Source organism: Coturnix japonica, chromosome 17, assembly GCF_054131305.1.
Source record: "Coturnix japonica strain WE chromosome 17, WE-NBRP24, whole genome shotgun sequence".
In the NCBI taxonomy this organism is placed as follows: domain Eukaryota; kingdom Metazoa; phylum Chordata; class Aves; order Galliformes; family Phasianidae; genus Coturnix; species Coturnix japonica.
Window position 1 is genome coordinate 1,331,902 of NC_140679.1, and position 23,497 is coordinate 1,355,398.

Consider the following 23,497-nt stretch of genomic DNA (forward strand, 5'->3'; position numbering starts at 1 on the left):
GATAACCCCATAGATCCCATAAACCCCATTGATAACCCCCATTATGACCCCAAATGACCCCAAATGACCCCATATGATGACCCCTAATGACCCCAAACAATGACCCCAAATGACCCTAAATGACCCCAAATGATGACCCTAAATGACCCCATATGATGACCCCAAATGACCCCAAATGATGACCCCAAGTGACCCCATATGATGCCCCCAAGTGACCCCTCGTTAATTAATTAGGGTCCCCTCATTAACTAATGACGGGTCCCTAATTAAGTCATTATGACGACCCCTTATAATGACCCCGAATGGCCCCATCATCTGATAACCTCAAATGACCCCAATGATGACCCCAATGTGACCCCATATGATGACCCCATATGATGACCTCAAGTGACCCCATATGATGACCCCAAGTGACCCCATATGATGACCCTAAATAACCCCTAATGACCCCATATGATGACCTCAAGTGACCCCATATGATGACCCTAAATAACCCCTAATGACCCCATATGATGACCTCAGGTGACCCCAATGTGACCCCATAAGATGACCCCATATGATGACCCCAAATGACCCCAAATTATGACCCCAAATGACCCCAAATGATCCCATAAACCCATTGATAACCCCATAGATCCCATAAACCCCATTGATACCCCCATAGATCCCATAAACCCCATTGATACCCCATAGATCCCATAAACCCATTGATACCCCATAGATCCCATAAACCCCATTGATACCCCATAGATCCCATAAACCCATTGATACCCCATAGATCCCATAAACCCCATTGATACCCCATAGATCCCATAAACCCATTGATACCCCATAGATCCCATAAACCCCATTGATACCCCATAGATCCCATAAACCCCATTGATAACCCCATAGATCCCATAAACCCATTGATAACCCCATAGATCCCATAAACCCCCATTGATACCCCATAGATCCCATAAACCCCATTGATAACCCCATAGATCCCATAAACCCATTGATAACCCCATAGATCCCATAAACCCATTGATACCCCATAGATCCCATAAACCCATTGATACCCCATAGATCCCATAAACCCCATTGATACCCCATAGATCCCATAAACCCCATTGATACCCCATAGATCCCATAAACCCCATTGATACCCCATAGATCCCATAAACCCCATTGATAACCCCCATTATGACCCCAAATGACCCCAAATGACCCCATATGATGACCCCTAATGACCCCATATGATGACCCCAAAATGACCCCGTATGATGACCTCAAGTGACCCCAATGTGACCCCAAATGACCCCAATGATGACCCCATGTGACCCTACATGACCGTACATGACCACAAGTGACCCCAAATGACCCCATGACCCCCAATGATGACCCTAAATGACCCCATATGATGACTTCAAGTGACCCCATATCATGACCCCATGTGACCCCAAATGAACCTAAATGACCCCATTTGATGACCCCCGGTGACCCCCACTGATGACCCCAAATGACCCCAAATGACCCCCTACGATGACCCTGAATGACCCCAAGTGACCCCCAATGCTGACCCCAAAGGACCCTATATGACCCCAATGGCCCCAAATGACCCCAGTGGCCTCCAATGATGACCCCAAATAACCCCAATGATGACCCCAATGTGACCCCATATGATGTCCCCAGGTGACCTATTATGATGACCCCAAGTGACCCGAATGGTCACCCATATTCCCCCATAACCACCCCATATGACCCCATATCCCCCCATAACAACCCCATATCCCCCCATAACAACCCCATATCCCCCCATAACCACCCCTTACAACCCCATATCCCCCTATATGGCCCCATATTGCCCCATAACAACCCCATATCACCCCATATCCCCCCATATCTTTCCACATCCCCCTATATCCCCCCATATCCCCCCATATGACCCCATATCCCCCTATACCCCCCCATATGACCCCATATCCCCCTATATCCCCCCATATCACCTCATACCCCCCCATACCCCCCCATATCCCCATATATCCCCCCATATCGCCCCATATCTTCCCATATGACCCCATATCACCTCATATCCCCCCATAACAACCCCATAACAACCCCATAACAACCCCATAACAATGCCATATCCCCCCATATCGCCCCATATCCCCCCATATGGCCCTATATGCCCCCATATCCCCCCATAACAACCCCATATCGTCCCATAACAACCCCATATCCCCCTATATCCCCCCATATCCTCCCATATCCCCCCATATCCTTCCATATCCCCCCATATGACCCCATATCCCCCTATATCCTCCAATATCACCCCATATCCCCCCATATCCTCTCATAACAACCCCATATCGCCCCATATCCTTCCATATGACCCCATATCCTGCCATAATAACTCGATATCCCTCTATATCCCCCCATATTGCCCCATATCCTTCCATATGACCCCATATCCTCCCATAACAACCCCATATCTCCTCATATGACCCCATATTGCCCCATAACAACCCCATATTGCACCATAACAATCCCATATTGCCCAATATCCCCCCATTTCGCTCCATATCCCCCCATATCCCCCTATATCCCCCCATATGACCCCATATTGCCCCATATCCCCCCCCAGTACCCTCGATGTCGTAGATGCGCTGCTGCAGTTGGCTGAAGATCCCCCTGAGCCGCTCGAACTCATCCAGCACCGTCACAAAATGTTCGCCCCATATCCCCCCATATCCTTCCATATCCCTCTATATCCCCCCATATCCCCCCGTATGACCCCATATCCCCCTATATCCCCCCATATCGCCCAATATCCCCCCATATCCCCCTATATCCCTTTATATCACCCCATATCACCCCATAACAACCTCATATCCCCCAATAACAACCCCATATCCCCCCATATTGTTCCACATCCTCCTATATCCCCCCATATCTCCCCATATCCACCCATATGACCCCATATCACCCTATATCCCCCCATATGACCCCATATTGCCCCATATCCCCCCATATGACCCCATATACCTCCATATCCCCCCATATGACCCCATATACCTCCATATCCCCCCATATGACCCCATATCCCCCTATACTCCCCCATATCGCCTCATACCCCCCATATCGCCCCATATCCCCCCATATCCCCCCATATCCCCCCAGTACCCTCGATGTCGTAGATGCGCTGCTGCAGTTGGCTGAAGATCCCTCTGAGCCGCTCGAACTCATCCAGCACCGTCACAAAATGTTCGCTGGGCGACGACGCCAAAAGCTCCAACAGCGCCCGGCTCCGGGCGGAACGGAAGTTACGGCCCACCTAAAGGTCAGGGGTAACAGGGTCACAGGGGTCATAGGGGTTACTTGGGGTCTTTGGGGTCTAAGGGGTCCCAATATGGCGGCCCCCACAATATGGAGCCATCCCAATATGGCGCCCCCCCCAATATGGCTGCTGTCCCAATATGGCTGCCTTCCCAATATGGCTGCCGTTCCAATATGGAGGCACTCCAATATGGCGGCTGTGCAATATGAAGCAGTCCCAATATGGCGGCCCCCCAATATGGAGACGTCCCAATATGGCTGCTGTCCCAATATGGCGGCCGTCCCAATATGGCGGCACTCCAATATGGCTGCTGTCCCAATATGGCCGCACCCAGCCGAATGGAAGTTACGGCCCACCTAAAGGTCAGGGGTGACAGGGTCACAGGGGTCATAGGGGTTACTTGGGGTCTTTGGGGTCTAAGGGGTCATTGGGTTCCAAGGGGTCCCAATATGGCGGCTGTAACAATATAGCAGACGTCCCAATATGGCGGCCACCCCAATATGGAGCCGTAACAAAATGGCTGCCCTCCCAATATGGCGCCCCCCGTAATATGGCAGCCCCCCCAATATGGCGGCCCCCCCAATATAGCGGCTGTCCCAATATGGCGGCCATCCCAATATGGCGGCCGTCCCAATATGGCTGCTGTCCCAATATGGCCGCACCCAGCCGAATGGAAGTTACGGCCCACCTAAAGGTCAGGGGGCACAAGGTCACAGGGGTCATAGGGGTTACTTGGGGTCTTTGGGGTCTAAGGGGTCATTGGGTTCCAAGGGGTTCCAATATGGCGGCTGTAATAATATGGCGGCACCCCCAATATGGCTGCCCCCCCAATATGGCTGCTCCCCCAATATGGCAGCCATCCTAATATGGCTGCCGTTCCAATATGGCAGCCCCCCAATATGGCGGCCGTCCCAATATGGCCGCCCTCCCAATATGGCTACCATCCCAATATGGTGGCTGTCCCAATATGGCCGCACCCAGCCGAACGGAAGTTACGGCCCACCTAAAGGTCAGGGGTGACAGGGTCACGGGGTCATAGGGGTTACTTGGGGTCTTTGGGGTCTAAGGGGTCATTGGGTTCCAAGGGGTCCCAATATGGCGGCTGTAACAATATGGCCGCCTCCCCAATATGGCTGCTGTTCCAATATGGCCGCCCTCCCAATATGGCGCCATCCCAATATGGCCGCCCTCCCAATATGGCTGCCATCCTAATATGGCTGCCGTCCCAATATGGCGGCCGTTCCAATATGGAGGCACTCCAATATGGTGGCTGTCCAATATGAAGCAGTCCCAATATGGCGGCCGTCCCAATATGGCGGCCCCCCCAATATGGCAGCCATCCCAATATGGAGCCATCCCAATATGGCGGCCGTCCCAATATGGCAGCCCCCCCATATGGCTGCCATCCTAATATGGCTGCCGACCCAATATGGCAGCCTCCCCAATATGGCTGCCGTCCCTATATGGCAGCCCCCCCAATATGGCTGCCATCCCAATATGGCTGCCATCCCAATATGGCTGCCGTCCCAATATGGCTGCCATCCCAATATGGCTGCCGTCCCAATATGGCTGCCATCCCAATATGGCTGCCATCCCAATATGGCGGCCGTCCCAATATGGCAGCCCCCCCATATGGCTGCCATCCTAATGTGGCTGCCGTCCCAATATGGCAGCCCCCCCAATATGGCTGCTGTCCCTATATGGCCGCCCTCCCAATATGGCTGCCATCCCAATATGGCTGCCGTCCCAATATGGCTGCCGTCCCAATATGGCTGCCATCCCAATATGGCTGCCGTCCCAATATGGCTGCCACTCCAATATGGCTGCCATCCCAATATGGCTGCTATCCCAATATGGCTGCCATCCTAATATGGCTGCCGTCCCAATATGGCTGCCATCCCAATATGGCTGCCATCCTAATATGGCTGCCATCCCAATATGGCTGCCGTCCCAATATGGCGGCCCCCCCAATATGGCTGCTGTCCCAATATGGCCGCACCCAGCCAAACGGAAGTTACGGCCCACCTAAAGGTCAGGGGTGACAGGGTCACAGGGGTCATAGGGGTTACTTGGGGTCTTTGGGGTCTAAGGGGTCATTGGGTTCCAAGGGGTCCCAATATGGCGGCTGTAACAATATGGCCGCCTCCCCAATATGGCTGCTGTTCCAATATGGCCGCCCTCCCAATATGGCGCCACCCCCAATATGTCTGCTGTCCCAATATGGCTGCCATCCTAATATGGCTGCCGTCCCAATATGGCGGCCCCCCAATATGGCGGCCCCTGCAATATGGCATCACACCAATATGGTGGCCATGCCAATATGGCATCTGTCCCAATATGGCGGCCGTCCCAATATGGCTGCTGCCCCAATAATATGGCTGTCCCAATATGGCAGCTCCCAATATGGCGGCCGTCCCAATATGACGTCACCGCCAATATGGCAGCATACCAAGATGTAGTCCATCCCAATATGGCGGCCCCCCAAATATGGCGGCCTTCCCAATATGGCGGCCCCCCCAATATGGCGGCCCCCCCAATATGGCGGCCACAAAAATATGGCACCCCCCCAATATGGCTGCTGTCCCAATATGGCCACACCCAGCCGAACGGAAGTTACGGCCCACCTAGAGGACAGGGGTGACAGGGTCACAGGGGTCATAGGGGTTACTTGGGGTCTTTGGGGTCTAAGGGGTCCCAATATGGCGGCCCCCACAATATGGAGCTGTCCCAATATGGTGGCCACCCCAATATGGCTGCCGTCCCAATATGGCGGCCTTCCCAATATGGCTGCCGTCCCAATATGGCGGCCGTTCCAATATGGCGGCACTCCAATATGGTGGCTGTCCAATATGAAGCAGTCCCAATATGGCGGCCCCCCCAATATGGCGGCCCCCCCAATATGGCGGCCGTCCCAATATGGCGGCCGGCCCAATATGGCTGCTGTCCCAATATGGCCGCACCCAGCCGAATGGAAGTTACGGCCCACCTAAAGGTCAGGGGTGACAGGGTCACAGGGGTCATAGGGGTTACTTGGGGTCTTTGGGGTCTAAGGGGTCCCAATATGGCGGCCCCCCCAATATGGAGCTGTCCCAATATGGCGCCCCCCCCAATATGGCTGCCGTCCCAATATGGCTGCCTTCCCAATATGGCGGCCCCCCCAATATGGCAGCCGTTCCAATATGGAGGCACTCCAATATGGCGGCTGTGCAATATGAAGCAGTCCCAATATGGCGGCCCCCCCAATATGGAGACGTCCCAATATGGCTGCTGTCCCAATATGGCGGCCGTCCCAATATGGCGGCACTCCAATATGGCGGCTGTCCCAATATGGCCGCACCCAGCCGAACGGAAGTTACGGCCCACCTAAAGGTCAGGGGTGACAGGGTCACAGGGGTCATAGGGGTTACTTGGGGTCTTTGGGGTCTAAGGGGTCCCAATATGGCAGCCCCCCCAATATGGAGCTGTCCCAATATGGTGGCCATCCCAATATGGCGGCCGTCTCAATATGGTTGCCCCCCAATATGGCGGCCGTTCCAATATGGCGGCACTCCAATATGGCGGCTGTCCAATATGAAGCAGTCCCAATATGGCGGCCCCCCCAGTATGGCGGCCCCCCCAATATGGCGGCCCCCCCAATATGGCGGCCACCCCAATATGGCGGCCCCCCCAATATGGCGGCCCCCCCAATATGGCTGCCGTCCCAATATGGCCGCCGTCCCAATATGGCTGCTGTCCCAATATGGCCGCACCCAGCCGAACGGAAGTTACGGCCCACCTAAAGGTCAGGGGTGACAGGGTCACAGGGGTCATAGGGGTTACTTGGGGTCTTTGGGGTCTAAGGGGTCATTGGGTTCCAAGGGGTCCCAATATGGCGGCTGTAACAATATGGCGGCCATCCCAATATGGCGGCTGTCCCAATATGGAGCCATCCCAATATGGCCGCCCTCCCAATATGGCTGCCATCCTAATATGGCTGCCGTCCCAATATGGCGGCCATTCCAAAATGGCGGCACTCCAATATGGCGGCTGTCCAATATGAAGCAGTTTCAATATGGCGGCCGTCCCAATATGGCGGCAACCCAATATGGCGGCCCCCCCAATATGGCAGCCCCCCCAATATGGCTGCCATCTCAATACGGCGCCCCCCCCGAATATGGCGGCCATCCCAATATGGCGTCCCCCCCCAAATATGGCGGCCCCCCCAACATGGCTGCCGTCCCAATATGGCGTCCCCCCCAATATGGCGGCCGTCCCAATATGGTGGCCGTCCCAATATGGCAACCATCCAAATATGGCTGTCGTCCCAATATGGCGGCCATCCAATATGGCGGCCCCCCAATATGGCGGCCATCCCAATATGGCGTCCGTCCCAATATGGCGGCTGACCCTATATGGCCGCTGTTCCAATATGGAGCCGACCCAATATGGCCGCCCCGCAATACGGCGGCTGTCCCAATACGGCGGCCCCCCCGACACGGCGCCCCCCCCAATATGGCGGCCATCCCAATATGGCGGCCATCCCAATATGGCGGCCATCCCAATATGGCGGCCATCCCAATATGGCGGCCGTCCCAATACGGTACCGCCCCAATATGGCTACCGTCCCAATATGGCTGCCGTCCCGATACGGCGCCCCCCCCAAGATGGCGCCCCCCTAGCTGTCGCACCCCGATGACGTAACGCAGGATGCCCCTCCTCTCGGCGCTGCTGACGGTGCCGCTGTCGGTGGCGTCGCCGTCGGTGACGATGAGGATCACGTGACGAGCCCAGGGGCGGGAACCGGAACCGGGGCTGAACATGTGATCACTGCGGGGGGGGGGGGAGAGGGGTAATGGGGGTAATGGGGGTCTATGGGGTTAATGTAGGTCTATGGGGTCTATGGGGTCTATGGGGTCTATGGGGTTAATGGGGGTCTATGGGGTCTATGGGGGTAATGGGGTTAATGGGGTCTATGGGGTTAATGGGGGTCTATGGGGTCTATGGGGTCTATGGGGGTAATGGGGGTCTATGGGGGTCTATGGGGTCTATGGGGGTCTATAGGGTCTATGGGGTTAATGGGGGTCTATGGGGTCTATGGGGTTAATGGGGGTCTATGGGGTCTATGGGGTTAATGGGGGTCTATGGGGTTAATGGGGGTCTATGGGGTCTATGGGGTTAATGGGGGTCTATGGGGTTAATGGGGGTCTATGGGGGTCTATGGGGTCTATGGGGTAAATGGGGGTCTATGGGATCTATGGGGTTAATGGGGTTAATGGGGGTCTATGGGGGTCTATGGGGTCTATGGGGTCAGTGAGGGTCTATGGGGTTAATGGGGGTCTATGGGGTCTATGGGGTCTATGGGGTTAATGGGGGTCTATGGGGTTAATGGGGGTCTATGGGGGTCTATGGGGTCTATGGGGTCAGTGAGGGTCTATGGGGTTAATGGGGGTCTATGGGGTCTATGGGGTTAATGGGGGTCTATGGGGTTAATGGGGTCTATGGGGTCTATGGGGTTAATGGGGTCTATGGGGTTAATGGGGGTCTATGAGGTCTATAGGGTCTATGGGGTCTATGGGGTCTATGGGGTCTATGGGATTAATGGGGGTCTATGGGGTCTATGGAGTTAATGGGGGTCTATGGGGTTAATGGGGGTCTATGGGGTCTATGGGGTTAATGGGGGTCTATGGGGTCTATGGAGTTAATGGGGGTCTATGGGGTTAATGGGGGTCTATGGGGTCTATGGGGTTAATGGGGTTAATGGGGGTCTATGGGGTCTATGGGGTTAATGGGGGTCTATGGGATTAATGGGGGTCTATGGGGTCTATGGGGTCTATGGGGGTAATGGGGTCTATGGGGTCTATGGGGTTAATGGGGGTCTATGGGGTCTATGGGGTCTATGGGGTTAATGGGGGTCTATGGGGTTAATGGGGGTCTATGGGGTCTATGGGGGTCTATGGGGTCTATGGGGTCTATGGGGTTAATGGGGGTCTATAGGGTTAATGGGGTCTATGGGGTCTATGGGCTCTATGGGGGTCTATGGGGTCTATGGGGTTAATGGGGGTCTATGGGGTTAATGGGGGTCTATGGGGTCTATGGGGTTAATGGGGTCTATGGGATCTATGGGCTCTATGGGGTTAATGGGGGTCTATGGGGTCTATGGGGTTAATGGGGTCTATGGGATCTATGGGGTCTATGGGGTTAATGGGGGTCTATGGGGTCTATGGGGTCTATGGGGTCTATGGGGGTCTATGGGGTCTATGGGGTTAATGGGGGTCTATGGGATTAATGGGGGTCTATGGGGTCTATGGGGGTAATGGGGTCTATGGGGTCTATGGGGTTAATGGGGTCTATGGGGTCTATGGGGTCTATGGGGTCTATGGGGTTAATGGGGGTCTATGAGGTCTATAGGGTCTATGGGGTTAATGGGGGTCTATGGGGGTCTATGGGGTTAATGGGGGTCTATGGGGTCTATGGGGTTAATGGGGGTCTATGGGGTCTATGGGGTCTATGGGGTTAATGGGGGTCTATAGGGTTAATGGGGTCTATGGGGTCTATGGGCTCTATGGGGGTCTATGGGGTCTATGGGGTTAATGGGGGTCTATGGGGTTAATGGGGGTCTATGGGGTCTATGGGGTTAATGGGGTCTATGGGATCTATGGGCTCTATGGGGTTAATGGGGGTCTATGGGGTCTATGGGGTTAATGGGGTCTATGGGATCTATGGGGTCTATGGGGTTAATGGGGGTCTATGGGGTCTATGGGGTCTATGGGGTCTATGGGGGTCTATGGGGTCTATGGGGTTAATGGGGGTCTATGGGATTAATGGGGGTCTATGGGGTCTATGGGGGTAATGGGGTCTATGGGGTCTATGGGGTTAATGGGGGTCTATGGGGTCTATGGGGTCTATGGGGTTAATGGGGGTCTATGGGGTCTATGAGGTCTATGGGGTTAATGGGGGTCTATGGGGTCTATGGGGTCAATGGGGTCTATGGGGTTAATGGGGGTCTATGGGTTTTATGGGGGTCTATGGGGTCTATGGGGTCAGTGAGGGTCTATGGGGTTAATGGGGGTCTTTGGGGTCTATGGGATTAATGGGGGTCTATGGGGTTAATGGGGGTCTATGGGGTCTATGGGGTTAATGGGGTTAATGGGGGTCCATGGGGTCTATGGGGTCTATGGGGGTCTATGGGGTCTATGGGGTTAATGGGGGTCTATGGGATTAATGGGGGTCTATGGGGTCTATGGGGGTAATGGGGTCTATGGGGTCTATGGGGTTAATGGGGTCTATGGGGTCTATGGGGTCTATGGGGTCTATGGGGTTAATGGGGGTCTATGAGGTCTATAGGGTCTATGGGGTTAATGGGGGTCTATGGGGGTCTATGGGGTTAATGGGGGTCTATGGGGTCTATGGGGTTAATGGGGGTCTATGGGGTTAATGGGGGTCTATGGGGTTAATGGGGTCTATGGGGTTAATGGGGGTCTATGGGGTCTATGGGGTTAATGGGGTCTATGGGGGTCTATGGGGTCTATGGGGTCTATGGGCTCTATGGGGGTCTATGGGGGTCTATGGGGTCTATGGGGTTAATGGGGGTCTATGGGGTCTATGGGGTCAATGGGGGTCTATGGGGTCTATGGGGGTCTATGGGGTTAATGGGGGTCTATGGGGTTAATGTAGGTCTATGGGGTCAATGGGGGTCTATGGGAGTCTATGGGGTCTATGGGGTCTATGGGGTCTATGGGAGTCTATGGGGGTCTATGGGGTCTATGGGGTCAATGGGGGTCTATGGGCTCTATGGGGTTAATGGGGGTCTATGGGGGTCTATTGGGGTCTATGGGGTTAATGGGGGTCATCAATGGGGTTAATGGAATCTATGGGGTATCAATGGGATTTATGGGATCTATGGGGTTATCAATGGGGTTTATGGGATCTATGGGGTATCAATGGGGTTTATGGGATCTATGGGGTATCAATGGGGTTAATGGGATCTATGGGGTATCAATGGGGTTTATGGGATCTATGGGGTTATCAATGGGTTTATGGGATCTATGGGGTATCAATGGGGTTTATGGGATCTATGGGGTATCAATGGGGTTAATGGGATCTATGGGGTATCAATGGGGTTTATGGGATCTATGGGGTTATCAATGGGTTTATGGGATCTATGGGGTATCAATGGGGTTTATGGGATCTATGGGGTATCAATGGGGTTTATGGGATCTATGGGGTATCAATGGGGTTTATGGGATCTATGGGGTATCAATGGGGTTTATGGGATCTATGGGTTATCAATGGGGTTTATGGGATCTATGGGGTATCAATGGGTTTATGGGATCTATGGGGTATCAATGGGTTTATGGGATCTATGGGGTTATCAATGGGGTTAATGGGATCTATGGGGTTATCAATGGGGTTTATGGGATCTATGGGGTATCAATGGGTTTATGGGGTCTATGGGGTTATCAATGGGGTTTATGGGATCTATGGGGTATCAATGGGTTTATGGGATCTATGGGGTTATCAATGGGGTTTATGGGATCTATGGGGTTATCAATGGGGTTTATGGGATCTATGGGGTATCAATGGGGTTTATGGGATGTATGGGGTCTATGGGGTTTATGGGATCTATGGGGTATCAATGGGGTTTATGGGATCTATGGGGTATCAATGGGTTTATGGGATCTATGGGGTCTATGGGGTTTATGGGATCTATGGGGTATCAATGGGGTTTATGGGATCTATGGGGTATCAATGGGGTTTATGGGATCTATGGGGTATCAATGGGGTTTATGGGATCTATGGGGTTATCAATGGGTTTATGGGATCTATGGGGTTATCAATGGGTTTATGGGATCTATGGGGTATCAATGGGTTTATGGGATCTATGGGGTATCAATGGGTTTATGGGATCTATGGGGTCTATGGGGTTTATGGGATCTATGGGGTATCAATGGTGTTTATGGGATCTATGGGGTTATCAATGGGGTTTATGGGATCTATGGGGTATCAATGGGGTTTATGGGATCTATGGGGTCTGTGGGGTTTATGGGATCTATGGGGTTATCAATGGGTTTATGGGATCTATGGGGTATCAATGGGTTTATGGGATCTATGGGGTATCAATGGGGTTTATGGGGTCTATGGGGTATCAATGGGTTTATGGGATCTATGGGGTATCAATGGGGTTTATGGGATCTATGGGGTATCAATGGGTTTATGGGATCTATGGGGTTATCAATGGGTTTATGGGATCTATGGGGTATCAATGGGGTTTATTGGATCTATGGGGGTATCAATGGGGTTTATGGGATCTATGGGGTTATCAATGGGGTTTATGGGATCTATGGGGTTATCAATGGGGTTTATGGGATCTATGGGGTATCAATGGGGTTTATGGGGTCTATGGGGTTATCAATGGGGTTTATGGGATCTATGGGGTTATCAGTGGGGTTTATGGGATCTATGGGGTATCAATGGGGTTTATGGGATCTATGGGGTATCAATGGGGTTTATGGGATCTATGGGGTTATCAATGGGTTTATGGGATCTATGGGGTTATCAATGGGGTTTATGGGGTCTATGGGGTATCAATGAGGTTTATGGGATCTATGGGGTATCAATGGGGTTTATGGGATCTATGGGGTATCAATGGGTTTATGGGATCTATGGGGTTATCAATGGGGTTTATGGGATCTATGGGGGTATCAATGGGGTTTATGGGGTCTATGGGGTATCAATGGGGTTTATGGGATCTATGGGGTATCAATGGGGTTTATGGGATCTATGGGGTATCAATGGGGTTTATGGGATCTATGGGGTTATCAATGGGTTTATGGGATCTATGGGGTATCAATGGGGTTTATGGGATCTATGGGGTATCAATGGGTTTATGGGATCTATGGGGTTATCAATGGGGTTTATGGGATCTATGGGGGTATCAATGGGGTTTATGGGGTCTATGGGGTATCAATGGGGTTTATGGGATCTATGGGGTATCAATGGGGTTTATGGTGTCTATGGGGTTTCTCCCTTACACCACGTAGTCGATGGCCTTGAAGGTGTCTGTGAGTCCCCCCAGTTGTTCCACGTTTCTCAGCAGTTCCCGGGGCTGCGGCCGCTGCGAGTAATCGCGGAACGAGAACAGCGGCAACGGGGAGTCTGAGAACTGAACTGCTGCGAACTGAGGGGATATAGGGGACATTGGGACCCATAGAGACCCCATAGGGGGACATTGGGACCCATAGAGACCCCATAGGGGGACATTGGGACCCATAGAGACACACACGGGGACAGAGGGGGACATTGGGGACATTGGGACCCATAGAGACCCCATAGAGACCCATAGGGGGACATTGGGACCCATAGAGACCCCATAAGAACACATTGGGACCCATAGAGACACACACGGGGACAGACGGGGACATTGGGGACATTGGGACCCATAGAGACCCCATAGAGACCCATAGGGGGACATTGGGACCCATAGAGACCCCATAAGAACACATTGGGACCCATAGGGACCCCATAGAGACCCGTAGGAAGATATTGGGACCCATAGAGAGACATGGGGACCCATAGGGACCCATAGAGACCCATGGGGACCCCATAGAGATCCATAGGGGACGTTGGGACCCATAGGGACACAGAGAGACCCATAGGGACCCAATAGAGGTACATAGGGGGACGTTGGGACCCATAGAGGGACACTGGGACCCATAGGGGGACATGGAGACCCATAGAGAGACATTGGGACCCATAGAGACACATAGAGAGACACCGGGACCCATAGAGACCCATAGGGACCTTATAGAGACCCATAGGAAGACATTGGGACCCATAGGGACACATAGAGACCCATAGGGACCCCACAGAGATCCATAGGAAGACATAGGGACCCATAGAGTGACACTGGGACCCATAGGGACCCATAGAGACCCATAGGGACCCCATAGAGATCCATAGGAAGACATTGGGACCCACAGAGAGACATACAGACCCATAGACAGTCATTGGGACCCATAAGGACAAACTGAGACCCATAGAGACACATAGGGACCCCATAGAGCCCCATAGTGCCCCATAGTGCCCTATATCACCCCATAGGGGCTGCGGCCGCTGCGAGTAATCGCGGAACGAGAACAGCGGCAACGGGGAGTCTGAGAACTGAACTGCTGCGAACTGAGGGGATATAGGGGACATTGGGACCCATAGAGACCCCATAGGGGGACATTGGGACCCATAGAGACCACATAGGGGGTCATAGGGGACAATGGGACCCATAGAGACCCCATAGAGACCCCACAGAGATCCATAGGGGGATATAGGGGACATTGGGACCCATAGAGACTCCATAGGGGGACATAGGGGGACATTGGGACCCATAGAGACCCCATAGGGGGACATAGGGGACAATGGGACCCATAGAGACCCCATAGGGGGACAGTGAGACCCATAGAGACCACATAAGAACACATTGGGACCCATAGGGACACATAGAGACCCATAGGAAGACATTGGGACCCATAGAGACCCCATAGAGAAACATAGGGGGACACTGGGGACACTGGGACCCATAGAGACCCCATAGGGGGACAGTGAGACCCATAGAGACCCCATAAGAAAACATTGGGACCCATAGGGACACATAGAGACCCATAGGAAGACATTGGGACCCATAGAGAGACATAGGGACCCATAGAGATCCATAGGAAGACATTGGACCCATAGAGAGACATAGAGACCCATAGGGACACATAGAGAGACACTCGGACCCATAGGGACACATAGAGACCCCATAGGGGGACATAGGGGACAATGGGACCCATAGAGACCCCATAAGAACACATAGGGACCCATAGAGCCCCATATCTCCCCATTGTGCCCCATAGCGCCCCATAGTGTCCCGTAGTTCCCCATAGAGCCCAATAGAGACCCATAGAGCCCCACAGACACCCCATATTGACCCATAGTGCCCCATAGCATCCCTTAGGGACCACTAGAGATGCCACAGCTCTCCAATAGCAACCCATAGGAACCCATAGAGCCCCATATCTCCCCATTGTGCCCCATAGCGCCCCATACCATCCCATAGGGACCACTAGAGATGCCACAGTTCCCCAGTAGCAACCCGTAGAAACCCATAGGGACCCATAGGGACCCATAGCGCCCCATAGACACCCCATAGAGACCCCATAGTGCCCCATAGCTCAACATAGGAACTTATAAAGACTCATAGGAACCCATAGCGCCCCATAGCCATCCCATAAAGCCGCATAGCCATCCCATAGACACTCCATAGATCCCCTTAGCCACCCCATTCTGCCCCACAGTGCCCCATAGAGCCCCATAGAGTCCCATAGTGCCCCATAGAGCCCAATAGAGACCCATAGAGCCCCACAGTGCCCCATAGCGCCCCATACCATCCCATAGGGACCACTAGAGATGCCACAGCTCCCCAGTAGAAACCCATAGAAACCCATAGGGATCCATAAAGACCCATAGTGCCCCACAGACACCCCATAGGGACCCATAGTGCCCCATAGTGCCCCATAGCATCCCATAGGAACCCATAGAGCCCCATATCTCCCCATTGTGCCCCATAGCGCCCCATAGCGCTGACCTGGAAGGAGGAGTTGTGCAGCTGCTCCATGGCGTCGCGCATGAAATCCAAGATGGCGTCGAACTGCTCCGAGCTGAGGCTGCCGGAACCGTCAAATAGGAACACGAGATCCACGGCTCCGGGAACACAGCCTGCCCCATAGAGACACATAGATATACTGCCTGCCCCATAGAGACCCATAGATACACAGCCTGCCCCATAGAGACCCATAGAGACACATAGATACACAGCCTGCCCCATAGAGACCCATAGATATACTGCCTGCACCATAGAGACCCATAGATATACTGCCTGTCCCATAGAGACCCATAGATATACTGCCTGCCCCATAGAGACCCATAGATATACTGCCTGCCCCATAGAGACCCATAGAGATACATAGATACACAGCCTGCCCCATAGAGACACATAGATATACTGCCTGCCCCATAGAGACCCATAGAGATACATAGATACACAGCCTGCCCCATAGAGACCCATAGATATACTGCCTGCCCCATAGAGACCCATAGAGATACATAGATACACAGCCTGCCCCATAGAGACCCATAGAGACACATAGAGATCCATAGAGACACATAGATATACTGCCTGCCCCATAGAGACCCATAGATATACTGCCTGCCCCATAGAGACCCATAGAGATACATAGATACACAGCCTGCCCCATAGAGACCCATAGAGACACATAGAGATCCATAGAGTCACATAGATATACTGCCTGCCCCATAGAGAACCATAGAGACACATAGAGATCCATAGAGACCCATAGATATACTGCCTGCCCCATAGAGACCCATAGAGATACATAGATACACAGCCTGCCACATAGAGACCCATAGAGACACATAGAGATCCATAGAGACACATAGATATACTGCCTGCCCCATAGAGAACCATAGAGATACATAGAGACCTATAGGGACCCATAGAGACACAGCATGCCCCATAGAGACACATAGAGACCCATAGAGACCCATAGAGACACAGCATGCCCCATAGAGACACATAGGGACACATAGAGACCCATAGAGACACATAGAGACACAGCCTGCCCCATAGAGATACATAGAGACCCATTGAGACCCATTGAGACCCATAGAGACACATAGAGACACAGCCGGCCCCATAGAGACCCATAGATATACAGCCTGCCCCATAGAGACCCACAGAGATACATAAAGACACATAGAGACCCATAGATACACAGCCTGCCCCATAGGGACACATTGATACACATAGAGACCCATAGAGACACATAGGGACAAATAGAGACACATAGAGACCCATAGAGACACAGCCTGCCCCATAGAGACACATAGATACACAGCCTGCCCCATAGCGACCCATAGAGACACGCAGAGACCCATAGAGACACATAGAGACACATAGAGACCCATAGAGACACGTAGAGACGCATAGAGACCCATAGAGACACAGCCTGCCCCATAGAGACACATAGAGATACAGCCTGCCCCATAGAGACCCATAGAGACCCATAGAGACACAGCCTGCCCCATAGAGACCCATAGAGACACACAGAGACCCATAGAGACACATAGAGACCCATAGAGACACAGCCTGCCCCATAGATACACAGTCTGCCCCATAGAGACACATAGAGACACATAGAGACACATAGACGCATAAAGACCCATAGAGACACAGCCTGCCCCATAGAGACACATAGAGACGTGTAGGGAACCATAGAGACACAGCCTGCCCCATAGAGACACATAAGGACACATAGAGACCCATAGAGACACAGCCTGCCCCATAGCGACCCATAGAGTCACATAGAGACCCATAGAGACACATAGAGATACATAGAGACCCATGGAGACACATAGAGACACAGTCTGCCTCATAGCTACCCACAGAGACACATAGAGACCCATAGAGACACAGCCTGCCCCACAGAGACCCACAGAGACACATAGAGACCCACAGAGACACAGCCTGCCCCATAGAGACACATAGAGACACATAGAGACCCATAGATACACAGCCTGCCCCATAGCGACCCATAGAGACACATAGAGACCCATAGAAACCCATAGAGACCCATAGATACACAGCCTGCCCCATAGAGACCCATAGACACGTAGAGACCCATAGAAACACAGAGACACATAGAGACCAATAGAGACACAACCTGCCCCATAGAGACCCATAGAGACAGATAGAGACCCATAGAGACACAGCCTGCCCCATAGTGACCCATAGAGACACAGCCTGTCCCATAAATAGAGACACAGCCTGCCCTATAGACACCCCATAGAGCCCCATAGACACCCCATAGAGCCCCACAGACACCCCATAGCTCCCCATAGACACCCCATAGCGCCCCACAGACACCCCATAGAGCCCCATAGACACTCCATAGAGCCCTATAGACACCCCATAGTGCCCCATAGTCACCCCATAGCGCCCCATAGACACCCCATAGCGCCCCATAGACACCCCATAGAGCCCCATATAGCCCCATAGAAACCCCATAGAGCCCCATAAACACCCCATAGAGCCGCACAGACACCCCATAGAGCCCTATAGACACCTCATAGTGCCCCATAGCGCCCCATAGAGCCCCACAGACACCCCATAGAGCCCCATAGACACCCCATAGAGCCCCATAGAATCTGACCTTGCAGGCCGGGCTCCATCAGCTCTATGGGCTGCAGTTGTGGGTCCAGCACAGCGCAGACCCCATAGGGACCCATAGACACCCCATAGAGCCCCATAGACACCCCATAGCGCCCCATAGACACCCCATAGGGACCCACAGACACCCCATAGAGCCCTATAGACACCTCATAGTGCCCCATAGAGCCCCATAGACACCCCATAGAGCCCCACAGACACCCCATAGAGCCCCATAGACACCCCATAGTGCCCTATAGACACCCCATAGCGCCCCATAGACACCCCAAAGAGCCCATAGGGACCTATAGACACCCCATAGAGCTCCATAGAGCCCCACAGACACCCAATAGCACCCCACAGACACCCTGTAGAGCCCCATAGAGCCCCACAGACACCCCATAGCGCCCCATAGACACCCCATAGAGCCTCACAGACACCCCATAGAGCCCCATAGACACCCATAGCGCCCCATAGACACGCCATAGAGCCCCACAGACACCCCATAGAGCCCCACAGACACTCCATAGAGCCATATAGACACCCCATAGACACCCCATAACGCCCCATAGACACCCCATAGCGCCCCACAGAAACCCCATAGAGCCCCACAGACACGCCATAGGGACCCGCAGACACCCCATAGAGCCCCATAGACACCCCATTGAGCCCCACAGACACCCCATAGCGCCCCATAGACACCCCATAGAGCCCCATAGACACCCCATTGAGCCCCATAGACACCCCATAGCGCCCCATAGACACCCCATAGAGCCCCATAGACACCCCATAGCGCCCCATAGACACCCCATAGAGCCCCATAGACACCCCATTGAGCCCCATAGACACCCCATAGCGCCCCATAGACACCCCATAGAGCCCCATAGACACCCCATAGAGCCCCACAGACACCCCATAGAGCCCCATGGACACCCCATAGAGCCCCATAGAATCTGACCTTGCAGGCCGGGCTCCATCAGCTCTATGGGCTGCAGTTGTGGGTCCAGCACAGCGCAGACCTCATAGGGACCCATAGACAACCCATAGAGCCCCATAGACACCCCATAGCGCCCCACAGACACCCCATAGAGCCCCATAGACACCCCATAGAGCCCTATAGACAACCCATAGAGATCCATAGAGCCCCATAGACACCCCATAGTGCCCCATAGACACCCCATAGCGCCCCATAGACACCCCATAGAGCCCCATAGACACCCCATTGAGCCCCATAGACACCCCATAGCGCCCCATAGACACCCCATAGAGCCCCATAGACACCCCATTGAGCCCCATAGACACCCCATAGCGCCCCATAGACACCCCATAGAGCCCCATAGACACCCCATAGCGCCCCATAGAATCTGACCTTGCAGGCCGGGCTCCATCAGCTCTATGGGCTGCAGTTGTGGGTCCAGCACAGCGCAGACCCCCCCCACATGGACGTTCTGGTTACACTCCATGTGCAGCCCTGGGCCGCAGGCCTGAAATGTGGGGCAGGGATCAGGGCTGCCCCATAGAGACGCATGGAGAGCCATAGGGAACCCATAGAGACCTATAGAGACCTACAGAGACCCATAGGGACCCATAGAGACCCATAGGGATACATAGGGACCCCATAGGGACCTATAGAAACCACATAGAGATCCCATACAGACCCATAGAGACCCCATAGAGACCCCATAGAGACCCATAGGGGGACATAGGGACCCATAGAGTCCCCATAGAGACCCATAGAGACCCCATAGAGACCCATAGAGACCCATAGGGATACATATGGACCCCATAGAGACTTACAGAAACCACATAGAGATCCCATACAGACCCATAGAGACCCATAGGGGGACACAGGGACCTATAGAGAACCATAGGGACCCATAGAGACCCATAGGGATACATATGGACCCCATAGAGACCTACAGAAACCACATAGAGATCCCATACAGACCCATAGAGACCCATAGAGACCCATAGGGGGACATGGGGACCTATAGAGACCCATAGGGACCCATACGGTGACATAGAGGCCCAGAGGGATACATAGGGACCCATAGAGACCTACGGAAACCACATAGATCCCATACAGACCCATAGAGACCCATAGGGGGACATAGGGACCCATAGAGAACCATAGAGACCCATAAGGAGACACAGAGACCCATAGGGACCCCATAGGGAGCCATAGGAAGACATAGGGACCCATAGGGTGACAGAGGGGGACATAGAGACCCATAGAGACCCATAGGAACCCCATAGAGACCCCATAGGGAGCCACAGACCCATAGAGACCCATAGGGACATAAACAGACCCATAGGGAGACATAGAGACCCATAGGGATATAAAGGGACGCATAAAACCCCCATAGAGACCCCATAGGGACCCATAGAGACCCCATAGACTCCCGTAGAGACCCATAGAGACCCCATAGAGACCCATAGGGGGACACAGGGACCCATGGGGAGGCAAAGAGACCCCTAGGGACATATAGAGACCCATAGCGACCCATAGAATCCCACAGAGCCCCATAGCTGCCCCATGGAGCCCCATAGAGCTCCATAGAGCCATATAGCTGCTACACATAGACCCCATAGCTGCCCATAGAGCCCCATAGCAGCCCCATAGAGCCCCATAGCTGCCCCAAAAAGCCCCATAGCTGCCCCATAGAGCCCAATAGAGCTCCATAGAGCCCTATAGCTGCCCCATAGAGACCCCATAGCACCCATAGAGCCCCATAGCTGCCCCATAGAGCGCCATAGAGCTCCATAGAGCCCTATAGCTGCTACATAGAGACCCCATAGCACCCATAGAGCCCCATACCTGCCCCATAGAGCCCCATAGAGCTCCATAGAGCCCCATAGCTGCCCCATAGAGCCCCATAGCTGCCCCATAGAGCCCCATAGAGCTCCATAGAGCCCTACAGCTGCTACATAGAGACCCCATAGCACCCATAGAGCCGCATAGAGCCCCATAGCTGTACCATAGAGCCCCATAGCTGCCCCATAGAGCCCCACAGAGCCCCATAGAGCCCTATAGCTGCTACACAGAGACCCCATAGCTGCCCCATAGAGCCCCATAGCAGCCCCATAGAGCCCCATAGAGCCCCATAGCAGCCCCATAGAGCCCCATAGCTGCCCCATAGAGCCCCATAGAGCCCCATAGAGCCCTATAGCTGCTACATAGAGACCCCATAGCACCCATAGAGCCCCATAGCTGCCCCATAGAGCCCCATAGAGCTCCATAGAGCCCTATAGCTGCTACATAGAGACCCCATAGCACCCATAGAGCCCCATACCTGCCCCATAGAGCCCCATAGCGCTCCATAGAGCCCCATAGCTGCCCCCAAAAGCCCCATAGCTGCCCCATAGAGCCCCATAGAGCTCCATAGAGCCCTATAGCTGCTACATAGAGACCGCATAGCACCCATAGAGCCCCATAACTGCCCCATAGCTGCCCCATAGCTGCCCCATAGAGCCCCATAGCGCCCCATAGAGCCCCATAGAGCTCCATAGAGCCCTACAGCTGCTACATAGAGACCCCATAGCACCCATAGAGCCGCATAGAGCCCCATAGCTGTACCATAGAGCCCCATAGCTGCCCCATAGAGCCCCATAGAGCCCCATAGAGCCCTATAGCTGCTACACAGAGACCCCATAGCTGCCCCATAGAGCCCCATAGCAGCCCCATAGAGCCCCATAGAGCCCCATAGCAGCCCCATAGAGCCCCATAGCTGCCCCATAGAGCCCCATAGAGCCCTATAGCTGCTACATAGAGACCCCATAGCACCCATAGAGCCCCATAGCTCCCCCATAGAGCCCCATAGAGCCCCATAGCTGCCCCATAGAGCCCCATAGCTGCCCCATAGCGCCCCATAGCGGCCCCATAAGCTCACAATGGTGTTGTTCCCGTGGCGGCTCAATGCCATTCCCATATGGGCAGCACTGCGGTTCCCTGTGGGGCACAGTGGGTCAGCACCGACCCCATAGAACCCAATAAACCCCATAAACCCCATAAAGCATTAATAAAACCCTATAGAACCCAATAAACCCCAATAGACCTATAACCCTGCCCCATATCCCACCCCATATCTGACCCCATTCCCACCCCACATCCCACCCCATATCTGACCCCAAACCGCCCCCCACATCCCACCCCATAACTGACCCCAATCCCTGCCCCATATCTCACCCCAACCCCATTCCTGCCCCACATCCCACCCCATATCTGACCCCATTCCCACCCCATATCCCGCCCCATATCTGACCCCAATCCTGCCCCATATCTGACCCCATATCTCACCCCATATTCCACCCCATTCCTGCCCCACATCCCACCCCATATCTGACCCCAATCCTGCCCCATATCTGACCCCATATCCCACCTCATGTCCCGCCCCATATTCCACCCCATTCCTGCCCCACATCCTACCCCATATCTGATCCCATTCCCACCCCATATCCCGCACCATATCTGACCCCAATCCTGCCCCATATCTGACCCCATATCTCACCCCATATTCCACCCCATTTGTGCCCCACATCCCACCCCATATCTGACCCCAATCCTGCCCCATATCTGACCCCATATCCCACCCCATATTCCACCCCATTCCTGCTCCACATCCCACCCCATATCTGACCCCATTCCTGCCCCGTATCCCGCCCCATATCTTACCCCATATCCCACCCCATATCTGACCCCATATCCCACCCCATATTCCACCCCATTCCTGCCCCACATCCCACCCCATATCTGACCCCAATCCTGCCCCATATCTGACCCCATATCCCACCCCATGTCCCGCCCCATATTCCACCCCATTCCTGCCCCACATCCTACCCCATATCTGATCCCATTCCCACCCCATATCCCGCCCCATATCTGACCCCAATCCTACCCCATATCTGACCCCATTCCCACCCCATATTCCACCCCATTCCTGCCC

General features: G+C 53.6%; 1 protein-coding gene across 1 annotated transcript in view; it reads right to left on the bottom strand.

Annotated features, from left to right (window-relative positions):
- Nucleotides 1–23,497, bottom strand: part of LOC107321102 (integrin alpha-L-like) — a 51,887-nt gene that overhangs the window by 23,497 nt on the left and 4,893 nt on the right. Inside the window, exons 4-9 of the mRNA XM_085518627.1 lie at nt 22,445–22,503; nt 19,924–20,038; nt 15,915–16,045; nt 13,330–13,475; nt 7,987–8,125; nt 3,166–3,316 (exon numbers count right to left, since the gene is read on the bottom strand). Of these exons, the coding sequence (XP_085374753.1) occupies nt 3,166–3,316; nt 7,987–8,125; nt 13,330–13,475; nt 15,915–16,045; nt 19,924–20,038; nt 22,445–22,503 (741 nt within the window). The remainder of the gene's footprint in view (nt 1–3,165; nt 3,317–7,986; nt 8,126–13,329; nt 13,476–15,914; nt 16,046–19,923; nt 20,039–22,444; nt 22,504–23,497) is intronic.